We start from the raw sequence: 16,311 nt of genomic DNA, 5'->3' as shown, positions 1-16,311 counted from the left end.
ACGTTTTGACAACTGGCAGTATCATCTCAGCTACTGCAAATCATTCACAGAGACAACAGGGATGAACATACAGTAAGACTTTTTTTATTAGCCCATTGGATAAATCCACATGTTTTTTAAAAAACTTTGAGATGCGATACCAAAGCCTTGTTTCCATCTGCCACCGGGATCAAGCTAAAAGGGATTTGAAATCTCTGACAGTACAGGTTTGGATTACAGACTGACACTTCCAGACGCCCCGATAAAGGAATTCACAGAATGATCGAAGGGCACTGGAGGCTGGATACGAGTCGTACTGCAGACAAAACAGAAGAAAGAAAATGTAGGCAGAACACAGGGCTGTGAATTAATTGTTGTATCAGAGAAATATCGGAGTTACTGTAGGTGAATTACCATAAATTTTGAAATAGCAGTTATAGAGTACAGACAATCTTTGCTTGATAGCCGGTTGCCAATTGGACTGTAAATTGCAGATAGAACCTGCAGTATACCCAGTTTGATATTAGAAGGGTCAGAGAGTTTTACAGGCTGGTTTCATGGTGCAGATTGAAATAAGCTGGTCTAAATCAGACCTTTTAATTGATTACCTGCTGAATTAGATACAGGAAACCATAGCGAAACAGTTTCTCTTAACTAGTAGATGAGACTTGCTGGCACGTGTGAATTTCAATAAAAAGTAGTTACAAAACAAATAGGCCTATCTTCCCAAAAATATATGCTTACATTACAAGTCTGCACAATCTCTAATAGAAACCATTTTTTTCTGCTTTCCAAAAATCAGTCAACATATTCTTGCAATAGTAATAGTATATTCCTTCAGTTGCAGAAACATTTTGATTTGTGTTATTTTGTCCCAAGCTTGCTCCGAGGCTCTGTAAGGAATCTGCACCGAGGCTGTCCTTGTATCGACACAAAGACTGCTGGACGTGGGAGTTCTACTGCACTCGGACACAAGAGGAGCCTTGTTTCCAGAGAACTGTTCCCGCTGCTCCGCCACGGGACACACACACACACACACACACACACAACACAACTAACATTCCCAGTCTAAGGCACAATCGCTCTTGTCCAGGTATTATAATCATAATAATAGTACTTTTATTTTTATTTTCACAAAGAGCTTTACATAGGCAGGCTGTGAACTGTGCAATATATGCAGTCACTTACAATAGGACATTGATTTAACATATTATCCGCAGGATGGAGCACAAGGAGGTTAAGTGACTTGCTCAGGGTTGGATTTGAACCGCTGACCTTCTGGTTACAAGCCCTGGACTTTAACCACTGGACCACACTGCCTCCTATAAATGTCAGCACTGTCGATGCACATACAACTCTCATGCACATTCCACCTTCCCAGAACCCCCAGCCCCCTTATCCAGCAAACAAAAGAGAACATCAAAATGAAAAGCAGCTGCTTATTTCACATCCTTTCAAAAAAAAATGTTTATATTCACTAAGGATGCCCCAGATTTTGACATGATCTTGTAAAGAACCATGAATAATCCTAAAAAAGATTTAATTCCACTGAAAAACACACCACCAGTCCAGCATCATTGGTCTTTTTTTTTTTTTTTTAATTGCCAAATCCTCTTAAATTTAAAAGGAAGCTTCACTTCCGTACAACAATAACTGTAAAAGAACATACCTCCCAATAAATAAATGCTTATACACAAACCAATTTGTCTGTTACAGTAGTCTGTGATGCCCTGTTTATTGGTGCCAGCTCAGGTTATGCATGCATACAGCTCCTCAGTGCAGCATTTCTGAAAAAGAGACCGCTACACTGTAATGGACACGTGGTGCTGGTTTAAGATATTTACAGCAGACACAGAGCTCCTGTGTTGGATGGAAGGCTGTGGAGAATTTATGAATTGCTGACAGGTCTTGGGAAGGAAGGAGGGGAGTGGGGGTGTAAATACCAGGAGCACTGCAGCTGCCACTTCCCTGGCTACGAGTGCAGCCGCCCGGGGTTACAGCCCATCTGAAGAGGAAGAGGAAAACTCCAGAGGGGCACAAGAACATGGAGGAGACTCGGGCGATGTGAAGGAGCTTTGCAAACTGGAAGGCGATACTTCAGATTTCTTTTTTCCTTATTTTATCTAGAATTTATGGAATCATAGAGCTTTTACAATATTATATTTTTTCAGATGTCACCTTGAGCAGGATGAAAATCAGCTTGTTATCTTACAGCACTCAATACTATATTTTTTAGTTCAGCAAGAATAAATACACACTATACATATGACATATTTTCCATATAACACAAGCTATCTGCTACAAAGAAATTACAGATAGTTGCATCACATCAATACCAAAATGTAGATTTTTAAATTGTGCGAGCTGACAAGATTATATTTGACCCCTCAAAATGCACCTTAAAAGGGTGGCGTGACAAAGTTGTAACTCCGTGTTCTGGAACACACTTGCTTTAATATCTACACTGGAAACCTGGGGATGATAGGATACAGATGTGTGCTAGATACAGGAAGTGCTAGGGTTAACGCAACCACTATTCCAGCTAAAAAACAACATGAGCATTTTCTTTTCTTGTTGTCTCTTGTAGAATCGAGTTCCACTGTTCAAGATGACCTTGTTTTTTAAACAGTTCACCACTGGTAATTGTCTTCATTTACAAAGCACTTGTAAAGATACACCTCTGAACCAACAACACCTGATAACTGAGAAGTGTTGTCGACACTACAGAGAAAAACCAAATACAGAATACTGTAGTACAACTGCACTGCATCCATTTGGACACATGAAACAGTGAGCTGTGAGAAACAGTATAAATGGATGGCCCATTGATCGTCACAGTCTGTGTCTTTTGATTTCGAGGTTTCTATAGTAAAAGCAAAAGCAAAAAAAGACAAATGATGTGAACATGAAGCTTCTAAATATTAAAAAGGTGTTTAGTCTGGTTAAACAGACCCTTTTTGTTTTGGTTTTTCTTCACTGAGATACGATTACAAGTCAAGAAATTCAAACTTTTATGAAAATCAGTCCCATAGTTCATGTCCAATAAATATACTGGGTTTAGTTTTCTAATACATGCCGTAAAGTTTGAGCCTTGTCTCTTTTCTGCAGATCTGCTTCAGTGCTGTGCCTGTTACAGATTTTAAGCAGTGCCTCTGGCTAGCTGGTTATCACTACACTATCTCTGGCTGTTTTTTGTTTTTCTTCACAGATCTGCAAAGTTTACCTTGGAGCACTGCCCACGTTTAATCCCTGGACTGGACCCTAATTTACAATTCATTTCTCTGTGAAATCCAGGTTTACATTTGGCTCCTGCCAACAGTGGGGGAGGGGGGGGGGAATCAACAAGAAATTGATCAAAATTGTAATTTTCTATTTGCATTTGAAGCACACCCAATCCCCTGTGACTTTTAAAGCTGTCCGAGACACTTCGCCAACACCTTATAATTGCCTAACACAGGCAGTAAAGGTGTAAATCTACATTTGATAGATTAAAGCTTTCCAATAACAGGTTATTTATTAGCGTTGTGGTGACAGTTATCCTCTTCCTGCGCAGCTCATAAGAGGGTCAGGGTTACAGGAAAGAAAGGGGGAGGGCGGAATCCTTGAATTGACAGTGTTTATTAAGATTAAACGATTTCAAGGGTGAACTTTGATAAAGGCAAGAGTGAAAGCAGGTACAGTAGGAGACAATCTTCTGTAGCAAACTGGAAATAAATGGGAAGGAAATGAAAGGGAGCGTACAGATTAACAAAGAAGAGTGGAAACAAATACTTCCAACTCTATTATATCCTCCATATGGAAGGTCTCAGCACAGATGGGAGGGAGACTAGAGGGCTCAAACATTCAGCCCGCAACACACACACACACACTCACATAGACGCACACGCATTTAAAAATGCCTGGGGGCTCCCGAGTGGGGCATCCAGTAAAGGCACTTTGCGTGGAGTGCAGGATGCGCCCTACAGCCTGGGGATCGCAGGTTCGAATCCAGGCTATGTCATTGCCGACCGTTCCTAGTGGGCGGCGCACTATTGGCCAAGCGCCACCCGGGTCTGGCAGGATTAGGTCGGCAGGACAATCCATAGTTCACCGTGCACCAGCGACCCCTGTGGCTGATAGGGCACATGCAGGTCTGAAGTGGAGCCATTCAGATCTGTGGTGTCCTCCGGGATTATGGGTCTGGTGGCTTCACTGTGGATCTGCAGTGCGAAAAATGATGGATTGGCAGGAACACGTTTCGGAGGACGTGTGTTTCAGCCTCCGTTTCCCGAGTCGCTGGGGGGTTGCAGCAGTGAACCGGGATAAAAATAATTGGGCATTCCAAATTGGGGAGAAAACTGGAGTAAAAACCATTGGCAATGACTAAATTAAAAAAAAAGAAAGAAATGCCTTCATTGGGGCAGGCAAGGCAGAATCGCAAGATCAAGGAATCTAACTTCTCTTAGGTTAAACAAAGTTTATTTTAGTTTACTGTTACAGGTCCAGAGTTTAGGAGGACAATGCATTTACTCACATCTATTGGAATCGTACTAACGCTCTTGTTTGTCAACCTACTATGACTAAGTACATTTGCTGTAGTAATATTTGCATGTTATTAGCTTGACAAAAATATAGATGCAAGTTAACTTTGTTCAGTGAAGTGTTTGATGAGTGTGCCTGTACTGACCTCATGACTGAATTGCACTACACTTGCAGCACTGAAATAAAGGGAACAGGTAAACACAAGCCCAGGAAAACACAGACAATACAGAAGGAAAAAGACACTTGTTGCATAGTATATAAACTGACTGCTTTAAATACTGCATGTTTTTCAAACAGAAATCACACTTTGACAGAAATGACAGCTCCAATTTGGAGGAGCGACATGGATTCAGGTTTACATTTACATTTGTGTGCGTTGTTTCTTCCAGGATACTGGAGGTGTAACGATTCACTGTGTATCGATTTACATGCGTTTCTTTACAGGATGTATCACATCACAATAGAGTATATCCTTAGTATTGTGAGGATACAAGACCACAAGCTCATTGTAGTTCACCAAATGATTCTGAATTAAGCGTGTTTTAGTACATTTTTGTCTTCATCATTAGTCCATCATTAAATGATCATTTGATCCTGTAATGCATCAAATAAAAATAGTACAATTTTTTTTATTAGATTACTGTATAAAATCTAGACTGATTACACACAAAAAAAGTAAAAAAAGTTTGCAAGCTTAGCAAACAGAATTCATTACAATTTTTCCGTTTAGGATCCAAATGACCCAGCTGGCTTGTGGAGTTCATTCCTAGCCAACCCACAGCAGTCTTAAAATTAACTGAAACACAGTAGACTAAAAGGGAACACCACTTTGAAATGTATTTGACGGTTATTTGAAATAAAACAATACAGAGAATCTAAATTCCTAGTGGGGACATTGATGCCAGATTTTACTGCAATGTTTTATTTGTGATACAGTTATTTGTCTAGAACATAAAGCACACATTAGCAATAAATAAATAAATAAATAAAATGGGTTTGCCAAAAGTCTTGACTAGAAATGTAGCTGAAATGTTTGTCAAAGAATATTACTTCATTTTACTTTAAATATGACTACTTTACATGTTTGAGGAGCATGGAAAGATCATTATAAAACTACTGGAAATAGCATTATTGAACAAACCAAAACGACACACTAAAACACAGTTTCAACAACTAGTGCTTTCAGTATTTTTAGTGTTTGCTTAACTGGTAGAATTACTTTACTGAATGAAAATCAACTTTCCAAGCTTAGACACACCTGGGCTACTGTAGTTACCTATGTTTATTTCAGCATATAGTAAAACATGAAATAGATGAAACTAGGAACTACAACACTGTCTCAGCTTTCAGGCTAGAATCCCATTCAAATCCTCATCCGGAAGCACATAATGAGGAGTTTGCAATACAGACTTGGAGTAGTGCTTGCCAGACTCTTGCGGAGAGTATTTTAAAAAACAGAAAATGCAACAGAAAATTGCATTGTAAACGTCTTTGCTTGATGTGATCGTGTCTCTCTAATGTTCAATGATGGTGTGCCGATGGTGTGAATGTGATCACAGACCTATCCAGTAAATAAATAGTTTTTTATTAGTACTCAAAGACTCAGAATTTAATGTACCAATGACAGCATTATAGACTCTGAATTTCATTTCCACCTGCGTTATGAAACCTGTTTGTAAAACTCAATCTCACCTCGTGCCAATATCAAACTGGGGCTGCTGCCGGTTTCATCTGCAGTCTACAATCCAGTCGGCAGCCAGACATTACTGAAGTCAAAGATCACCTGTATGCTTCAAATGTGTGTATAACTTCTGCTTTATAAATGAAATAACCAACCTCCAATATCAATACAAATATTAAAAGTATATTTTATTCACATCCCTCGCTCTGCCTACATGTTTTTTTTTTTTTCTGCAGTCTGAGATTTCAAGTTATTCGGGTAAGGTTTCCAACAGCTGGATTCTAAAATATGACTATTTATTTTATAAAAGTTTTGTGGTTTGATATCCATTCTTCAAGTCACACAGGGAACTCATATCCTGCACTTGAAGCGCCGGAAGTCGAGTTGATTTAATGCTGCAGTGTTACAGTTGTGTTTCTTCACCGACCCCAGAGAAAGAGGCCAGGGTCAGCAGAGACTGTGTATGAAAGGGAAGGGGGGCGCCCCTGATATCAAGACAACAACTTCCCCTACTGGAGGTCTCACTGAAGATTTTGAAAGAAAAAGAAAGAAAGAAAGAAAGAACGAATGAACGAACAACAGCTGCAGAGTATACAGCTGCTTTCCAAGTGAGATTCAAAGCCAGCCACAGAGACTCGTGCCAACTGCAGTGCTCATCTCCTCACTCTGAGGGCCAGATCGCAGCGTACTCAGCAGATTTGAAGAGGATTCCTGTCTCTTTCCAACTGCATTTGAATTAGAGAAATGGGAAGGGTTGCGGTCAAAAGAGACACTCAATGGAAGGCATGAAAACTTCTTCTCTAACCAGTCCTGTAAATATAGGCTAACAGTCCACCTTTTCAATACAAAGGGCAAGGTTTATCAAGCTATTTTTATTAAAGGGAAAAAAAAAAAACACACAACATGTTCATGTTACCATCAAATCTGTTAATTGAGGACTCAAAGGTTGTTTGCAACTAGTTATAATTCTTTATCAAATGGTGGTGCCAATTTGGTAGAAATGCACAAGTGATTTTAAAGCACTTGGTATAGCCTTGGCTGTAAAAGGCACAACACAAATTAAATGTTGATGGGCATTACAGCCATTGCAGAATTCTTATACAACCTCACAGGATTTTTAATTAAAGTTATTCGTTTAATCAATTAAATTTACACTGATTATGGCTTTATTGAACAGTTTACTAAAAAAAAGTTACTTGCTGTAGTTTTTAGTTTTGTTTCTGCTAGATTTAGTTTTCTCAATCAAATGTGCAGAAGAGGAACATGATGATACAAGTTTTCAGGGAGTTTTAAGAAGAGACAGTTGGATTGTCCTGATACTGAAGATGACTTCAACTACTGTCAGCTGGAGCACACCATGAATGTCTTTTGACTGGCATACAGTACGACTTCTTATTGAGGTAAAACTATAAGAACCCAAGTCAAGGAGTGGAGCTTTTGGGACACCATGCAAAGAGCTCAGGAGAAGCTACTAATTTGGCACTTTTCCCAGATTGCCCTGAACAATGTGTCCAGTTGGTATGACCTCTCTCTGGGGAACTCCCTTTCAAATACAGCCGACCATCTGTTCCAGAGGAGGCTGGGCTGAAGGCCAGCTGGTACTGCAGAGAGAGAGAGAGAGAGAGAGAGAGAGAGAGAGAGAGAGAGAGAGAGAGAGAGAGAGAGAGAGAGAGAGAGAAGACTTGCATACTACCATCAGGAGGAAGATGTCAATATTTGCTGATCCCGACTGTTTGGCGACAACTGCTGCTGTGTCATGTGGTCTATTTTTATCTTTCCTATTTCGAAATACAGCAGAAGTATATTGTGGTGCTGCCCTTTTCAAAGAAGCACTATTTTTACCGGTATTTAACCCCACTGTCTCTAAACCTAGTACAGTACTTTTTGCATTGAAGCACCTTCATTTAAAAGCAGTATTGGGTCCAGACTGGAGAAACAATACAATAGTTTGTGCAAGTGCTCAGCCAGCTATCAAGACACCAAATCTAATCAGTGAATAAAATACCCTACCAGATTTTGGTCTGGGTGTATGTACTAAATGCAGACGGGTGTTTTAAATCCCTACCTTAAAGAGCCACCTGGACAGTACCTGTATACTACCTTGTTTTTTATATTCACTACATACATCATATTCTGTTTCAGTCAACAAATCCTAGTGACTTTAACACTCACAGGTGTAAAGCACCCCTGTGGCCTTAGTACAGCTCTCAGACATAATCTCAAAGCATTCTAGTGGAAATACATTAGTGAGAAATACCACCTACAACAACTATTGATATTCCTTACATCCACTGGGGGCAGAGTGTTGCAGGGGGACAGGCTAATGGTTACACTGTGGTGTACCAGCTGTTCTGTATTGAGCCCACAGGATTGCTTTAAAATCTCAAGGTTTTAAAAAAGTGACCAGGATGTGATGACTGAACCAGAAAATGATATACAAAGTGAATCTAAACAATAAGAACTAATGAATTGAGTGATATTTTAAGTTGCTTTTTAAATAGCAAGCCAACAGAATTTTCTACATTCATATTCCATTAACATTGGTGGTACAGACACATTGAATAGACACAGCCAGCTCACTCAAGTTCCAAAATCTCATACGCGGGCAACTACATGTAGAAAGTGACACAACACTGCACACAGCGGCACTGCCAACTGTGACTAACAACCATGAGAACAACAAACACACAGTACAGTACTGCAAATAATACATTTATAGGAAACTTTGTTCCTTATTAAGCATGCTCCCCTCCCAAACAGCCCAGTGTCGTACAAACGCCAGTGAAACCTGATTTCAACAATACTGGGAATTCATAGAGTTCTTAAGGACACTATTGTTAAAGCCGAGAGAGAGAGAGAGAGAGAGAGAGAGAGAGAGAGAGAGAGAGAGAGAGAGAGAGAGAGAGAGCGAGAGAGAGAGAGAGAGAGAACACAGTGTACCCAAACCTCCCACCATTTACTTGTACGCTCCGTCAGCTCTGACAATCGCACTGTGTTTCCTATGGTTCTCTCTACCCGATACACCAAGCCCGACTTCACAGCTCCGTATTTGGGCTGCTGTTCCAGGAAGAATGAAAACAATATGAGTTTCATGGCTTTATTGTAGCATTTCTCTCTAATCGCGCACACATGTATTATTTTAAATATGTAGCCACCAGAAGATAATCTTAAAATAGCAAGAGCTGCCTTGAGTATACACAGTGTATTTTGGTTTTGATCCAGAGCAAAATCCTACAGCAATAGCAGTGTTTGCGTTGTACATCTTTGCATGCCTAACACGTGCAGTGTAGTCACCTTTGTGCTCTACACACAACTGACCTGTGGACAGTTTTAAAGTGGTACTGTACTGTATTTAGTATTTCAGCAGTTAACACATCTTTTAGAGCATCTTTAGTTTGGTTTCATTTCAGTTTTGGTTTTTAATCTCTGTATTCACTAGCTCTCAAGAGTGTGTGTTAAAAATGGACCAACCCTGGCCAATTTTAACACACACACATGCTTTGCACAGTATACATTAAGGGTTGTTAGCAGGTATGTGAAAGATACTTCGCAGATCTATATACTACTGTATATCTTAACAGTACTATAGAAGGTTTGACACCCATGCAACTTTTTCATATGGAAGTTCATTGGGTCCCTTCCTTCATAAAATCAATTGGCAGAGACTGATTTCTGCCTGCACCCAATCAGTTTAAATCTCTTTCAGATGGAAATGAACAAGACACATTATCAATCGCTTTCAACTCAGCCCAGTGCAGACGGATAAAAGCATTTGTCTGAACATGAAACAAAGTATGTGTGTCTGAACAAATCAGAATCATGCTACAATGCAATTAGCATTCTCCAAAAACAGTGCGTTTCCTATTTCAGCCATTACAGGTGTATTATTATTATTATTATTTATTTCTTAGCAGACGCCCTTATCCAGGGCGACTTACAATCGTAAGCAAAAACATTTCAAGCGTTACAATACAAGTAAAGGTGTAGATCTCCCCAGCTACATGCATGCCAAAATAAGCAACTTAAACCAAGATGCTATACTAACATAACTTCATGTTTATTTATTTATTTATTTATTGCATTTATATAGCGCTTTTTATACAAAAGTATCACAAAGCACTATACAGTACATAGCAGAAAAAAAGAACAAACCACAATACATTTGTATAGCATCTCACACATGCAACTGCCACAGTCAGACCATTTAAATAACAGTATACACATAATAAAGACAAAAAGCAGCAATTTTAAAGTTACATAAAAACCCACTAAAGTGAGTTTTTAGTCTTGTCTTGAAAACTGTAACAGCTTCCCCGACAAACGAAGGCAGAGCATTCCATAATTTAGGATCGCTACAAGAAAAAGCCCTACCTCCCATGTTGCTTTTGTTGACCCTAGGAATAACCAGCAGCCCTGCATCCTGTGATCTCAGAGTGCGGTTTGGAAGATACGGGGTCAATAACTCCTGCATATAACTAGGTGCTAATCCATTCAGGGCCTTGTAAGTTAACAGCAAAATCTTAAAATCAATTCTATAATGCACAGGGAGCCAGTGTAAAGAGGCCAAAACAGGGGTAAAATGTTTTGAGTCAGAATTCTAGCGCTGGTATTCTGAACAAGCTGTAAGCGTGATACCACATGGTACAGGGAAATGGAAACAATGAATGTGAAAAACTAAACTGTAATTCATGTATCCCATAATATAATTATGTTTATTATATCAAACAGGTTAAATTAACTGCATTTTGACTACTGATTTTTCCATAACTGAATTCACAGCTCAACCAAAAGGTAAGAATGAGGATCCAAAAGTGTCTCTGAACTAATTGATTGCACAGAACTGATTTAACATTTTGCATTTCCTGATCGATTGGACAAATGCTTCAGACTGCACCTACAGAAAACAACTATTGTCTTTTAAATGTTTTTTTCTTTGGAAAAGCAGAGACCAAATATATATATATATTTTTTTTTTTACCAAGCCAAAATTGAGACTCAGGGCTCCGAGTGGAAAGGCTGTGTCATCTAACCCCCTCAGTAGGCCATGCATGTCTCATAGGACAGTGCTCCCCAAGCTAGGGGCTGGGAGCCCCTGGGGGGCCATAAGATGGTTTCAGGGGATCACACAACATTCTCCACCAAGCAACCCTGAAACCTGACAAAGCAAACGTCAAAATGATCTGAATTTGTAACTCTTTGCTATTACACATTTCACAAATGAAAGAAATGGAGAGACAATCAAAGTTAATAAGTATGCCGAAGATGCTCCACTCATGGGACATTAAATATTGACATGATTCATTGGGAAAGGGTCCTCAGATATGATGTCAGAGGTCTAATGTCATGGGGCGAGGAGGACTGCAAGAAAAGCTGGGAAACTCCTGTCATATGAGATGTCTTTCTAGCCTGTAGAACTTACCAATTTCAGGATCAAACACCCTGTCATACTAAAGGGAGTTTGCTAATAAACATACAGTATTACATCATGCTGTTCCCCGTTTCCTCTCCTTTATGACTGCTGGCTTAAAAGAAAACAGTACTTGAGCATCATTCTAAATCTGTAACAGGAAATAGAGTTTATATTTTTAAAATAACCTAAAAAACATTGCCTCCCCACCAACCCCAATCCAGCCCCTATACAATACTGTATCTGTTCTGAGGAAATGTTGTCTCTACAAGCAGTGTATTATATTGAAAAAGCAGCATGCAATACACAAGGGAGTCCTTACCGTGATGCAAAAGGGAATTAACCCAGACGTACTGGGGTGTGGGCTTTTGATTAAGTGCCTGCAGTGCCAAGACCGCACAGAATCTCAGAACAGCAGAACACTTGAACAGTAAATTGCTTTGACAAGAGTCTCTTACTTCTCACAAAAGACAACAGGCTGGTTTCACAGGAAATACAATCAAAGCGCCCTTGCTCTGCTGCTTTGTCTATGGAAAAGGGATTGGAAAGACATTGCACGGGTGGTTTGGAATTGAACATGTGCACCCAGAAGCAGAATGCAACGCTCAGGTGCTGCCATTACACTAACTGTAAGGAGGCTAGGACTCAGGTTTCCGAAGTATATATTTCCAATAGGCCTAACATAACCAAAAGTGCGGTTTCATTTAAAAAGATAATTATTATTATTATTATTTTTTTTTTACTGAATCTTGTTTTGAAAAAGATTCTACTAAAAATAAAACATGAAGAAAGCGGAGCTGTTTTGGAGCTGGCAAGTATTATAGCCCTCTGAGAAAGGATATCTGCAATTTCCTGTTCCAAAAAGAATTCCTGGTTTAACTTTAATTGTAGCCTACAGACAAAAGCTAGAATACTTACTGTAACTGCACATCAGTGCCCTGTGCAGGAATGAAAAAAAACAAAACCCAATCCAGGTTTACTGTGGGCTTAATTAGGTTTGTCATCAAAAATATATGATTTTCAAGAATTAAAAAAAGATACTATGCGATTTATTTAGGGAAAACAAATAGTACCTGGGATGGCTAAAACTGCTCTGTACATGGAAATGTACATTTGTATGCAGACATGCAAAAAACATTAGGTCTGATTTTGGTTCCATTGTTGAACACAATCTACTCTGCACTGTGGGAGTACAGCAATACTGTAACCAGGTGCAACCTGGTCAATGTTGTTTAAACCATGGTTAGAGCGTGGGCTTTAATAGAGACGATATTTCCATCACAAAACCCTCACTCACTCATAAAACCCACTGTGCAAATACAGGCATAAGCACGGACATCCACCTTGCACACACACACAGAGAGAGAGAGAGTAGATGAGAGGAGAAGAGAGGAGAGAGGTGGGATGCTCAACCCCTTCATTATTTTAAATGACTTAAAAACCGGAAGAAACATTTACAAAAAATCTGCATTACGATATATTACAATACACTATCTCTCTGTACACTCAGTATGGCCAGAGCTCCGTTGTGTTACTCTATGTTAACATTACTCCTTAAAGCAACAGACATGGGTTAGGGTTAGGTTAATGCAACACGTCTTTCCCATAGAATCTGAGCATGTAAATTCCAATAGCATTTGTAACAACAAACAAGTTTCTACATGGATGAATCTGAACTACGATTGGAAATCTAATTCTGTTCCAGTTAAAATAAAAGGCAAGAGAAAATCTACACCCGCTTAGAAAAACACCAGAACCCTCCTACTTAACAAACACAGAGTGCTCAGTGAAACAGAGACCCACTCTGCCCTTACCCACTCAAAAAATAACATTCCCACTTGCCGCTAGTCTACTTGAACATGGCGATTAATCAGTAATGGAGAGATATCCAATCTCGCTGTACAAATAAGCATGGCTGGTATAGAGTTATAATACCACTCTATTGTGCCAATTGGTTGAAGTTTAACCCAAGCACTTAAGTATAAACAGTTCAAAGCGCCCTGAGTGGCATTCCTGAAAGAGCTTAGTCAAAAAGAGTAACTGAAAACACAAATTAGAAATCAGGAGGCTACCTGTTGTGGGTTTCTACCAGATTTTCAGATTCAACAAAAAAAACAAAAGATGTGAGCCAGCCTTTTACTCGCTGTGCAGGTTGTTTAGCTGTAAACAAAAGTGCTTGGCACTACCCCTATAAAACCCTTCTGTGTTATTAAATCTATTACCCTTTAATTTAGAACAGTTTCTATTGAAGTTAGATGGGCAATACCCAGACCTATTTTGACTCAAAATGCAGTAGTTGAGATAATATTTTACTTCCACCAAACTAAGACACATCTTGAAGCAACAACAAAAAGATAATGGGCTAAAAACATGCAATAAAATACACAACAAAAAAACAAGCGCTATATTTTTTTATGCCTCCAAGAAAGCCAAGACCAGTTTGTTTAACATTATTTGCAATCATGGAAATAACTGCAACTCAAAAGAGAGAGTCAAGTGGACAATCGTTTTCGTTAGTGCCTTCTTCACTCTAATGTCAACTTGACTTTCATATATAGTCTTACCTTCGGATTCTGACTGAGCGTTTTAAAGTTACGGATGACAAGTAACTCACTCACTAATGCTCCATTTCCTTAAACCTGTGTCACACAGGTACACAATGAAGTATTATCAAGCTATGCAAACAGAGTAAAACAGTACAATCCTTACCTCCAGGACAGGCCCAGCCCCCAGAATGATCTGCTCCACCCCACTGGCGAATCCCTTCTGGCTTAAGGCGGTGAGGTGGTGGATGAGGAAGTTGGTGCTCTGCGTCTTGCCGGAGCCACTCTCCCCAGAGATGACAATGCACTGGTTATTCCTCTGCTGCAGCATGGCGTGGTAGGCCACATCAGCCACGGCGTAGATGTGAGGCTCCAGCTTACCCAGCTGGTGGTTGTCGTACATCTTGACATACTTGGGGTTGTAGATGGGCAGGAACTTGAAGGGGTTGATGACGATGAGGATGCTGCCCACGTAGGTGTAGATCTTCTCCTGCTTGAAGCGGCTGCGCAAGTTGTCCAGGAGGGTCTTCTCGTTGAGGTCGGGAAGGTTGCAGAGATCGTCGTAGTCCTTCTGTTGGGGCTGAGGGAGGAAGCCCCTCTCCACCATCCTCCGCCGTTCCTCAGTGACTCGCAGCCACATCTGCAGGTTGCCGTAATGGATGGAACCGTCCAGGTTCTTCTCGCGCAGCAGGAACCGGTAGTCCTCCCCGCTGAAGCGGTTCTCCAGCGCCATCCGGGGCCACAGCATCATACGCTGGACCGGGCAGTCCGTGGGGTTGAGGATCCATTCCTCCCCTCCAAACTCCTTGACCTCCGCCAGCACATAGCATTTTGTCTTGTCCAGTTGGAGCTTATTTATGAGGTGGTCTATGACCTCTGCGGCCGTAGTGCTCTTGCGGGCCGACACGGGGCAGTAGATGGTGCCCTCAGCTATGGTCCCGGGGTAGATCCGCAGGGTGAACTCTGAGTCCTCAAAGCGTCGTCTCCCCCCAACATCATGCACATTCATATTGGAGCAGCAGTTCCCATCAGCAAACGCAGCACATCCTTCGAAAGGGCACCAGGAAACTGCTTCAAGACATTACAACTGCAAAGGAAGAACAGCAAAAAAAATAAATTTACAATTAGAAGACGCAGCATTTGCACAAGGCTGTATAGAAGTAGGTGGCACAACAACAGGGGCAATTCATTCAATTTGTGTGCCTTTCCCAACTCTATTGGATAGATTTTTCTGGTGCTGCTTCTTAAGAGTTTAAACGTTTAGGAAATGAAACTGAATACAACACCCCACTACTTTGTAGCATCTTCAAATTATTTAGCAATGGTGGGGTATAAAAATGTTTAACTTGTTATTCAAGTAAGCAAAATGCTAATTAATATCAAGCAACACAAGTTATATACTGTACATGTTTAGCAAAGTACTAAAACACTCTCTAAGTTGAATGCACACACAGTACCATCGGCTATAGCAGAAGACAGTTGAGAGACAACTGCCCACTTGGCATGAAGGACAGCTGGACCGCGAGACAGTCCCTCCCCCTGGATAATCCAGCACTGCTGAAGCCGTTAAACCAGGAGCAGGTTCAGACAGGCAGCGGCTGTGGGGTGAGGACAGTGCAGTTGCTCTAGCCAGGAACCTGCCAGCAGATACCAAGGCTGCTGTTGGCAGGGCCAGGTTTCAAAATCTTAAAGTGTAGTGTTCCCATATGGTTTCAAAATGAGTTCACACACACACACACACACACACACACACACACAAACAGCTGTATGTGTTATTTAATATATATATATATAAAGTTGAATTATCAAGAAACTGTACCAGACTGTTAAAGAAAGACAACAACAATTATCTAGTACAGTGAAAAATGTATAATAATGCGTTGAAATAAAATTGTAAATGGAGACTCAATATTTCAGAATATTTTCAACATCAAGTAATTTTACAGAAAGACTACCCTAACTAAATAAATAGTTTCAGTGCCGTCTACTGAAAAATAATTAAATGAACATTGATAGATACATATTGGTATATTTGATTAGTTTACTAGGTCTGCTATTTTGAGTTATAAGCCAATCTTCTGTAAAACATACTTATTGTATCATATTCAGTATACAGATGTGAACACCATCCCTTTCATTTCTGTAGTAAGAACTAGTGTTGTAAGGAGTACTACATTCAC

The 16,311-nt window shown here is 40.2% G+C and overlaps 1 protein-coding gene across 10 annotated transcripts in view; it reads right to left on the bottom strand.

The window, feature by feature from the left end:
• LOC117429076 (unconventional myosin-IXAa-like) overlaps window positions 1-16,311 on the bottom strand; it is a 165,929-nt gene that overhangs the window by 108,366 nt on the left and 41,252 nt on the right. For all 10 annotated transcript variants that reach the window (XM_058998519.1, XM_058998515.1, XM_058998517.1 and 7 more), the window contains exon 2: window positions 14,298-15,218. In XM_058998519.1, the coding sequence (XP_058854502.1) occupies window positions 14,298-15,140 (843 nt within the window). In that variant the 5' untranslated portion in view covers window positions 15,141-15,218. The remainder of the gene's footprint in view (window positions 1-14,297; window positions 15,219-16,311) is intronic.

Source organism: Acipenser ruthenus, chromosome 24, assembly GCF_902713425.1.
Source record: "Acipenser ruthenus chromosome 24, fAciRut3.2 maternal haplotype, whole genome shotgun sequence".
Taxonomy (NCBI): Eukaryota; Metazoa; Chordata; class Actinopteri; order Acipenseriformes; family Acipenseridae; genus Acipenser; species Acipenser ruthenus.
The sequence above is the reverse complement of the archived record's forward strand: the minus strand, read 5'-3'. Positions and strand labels throughout refer to the sequence as shown.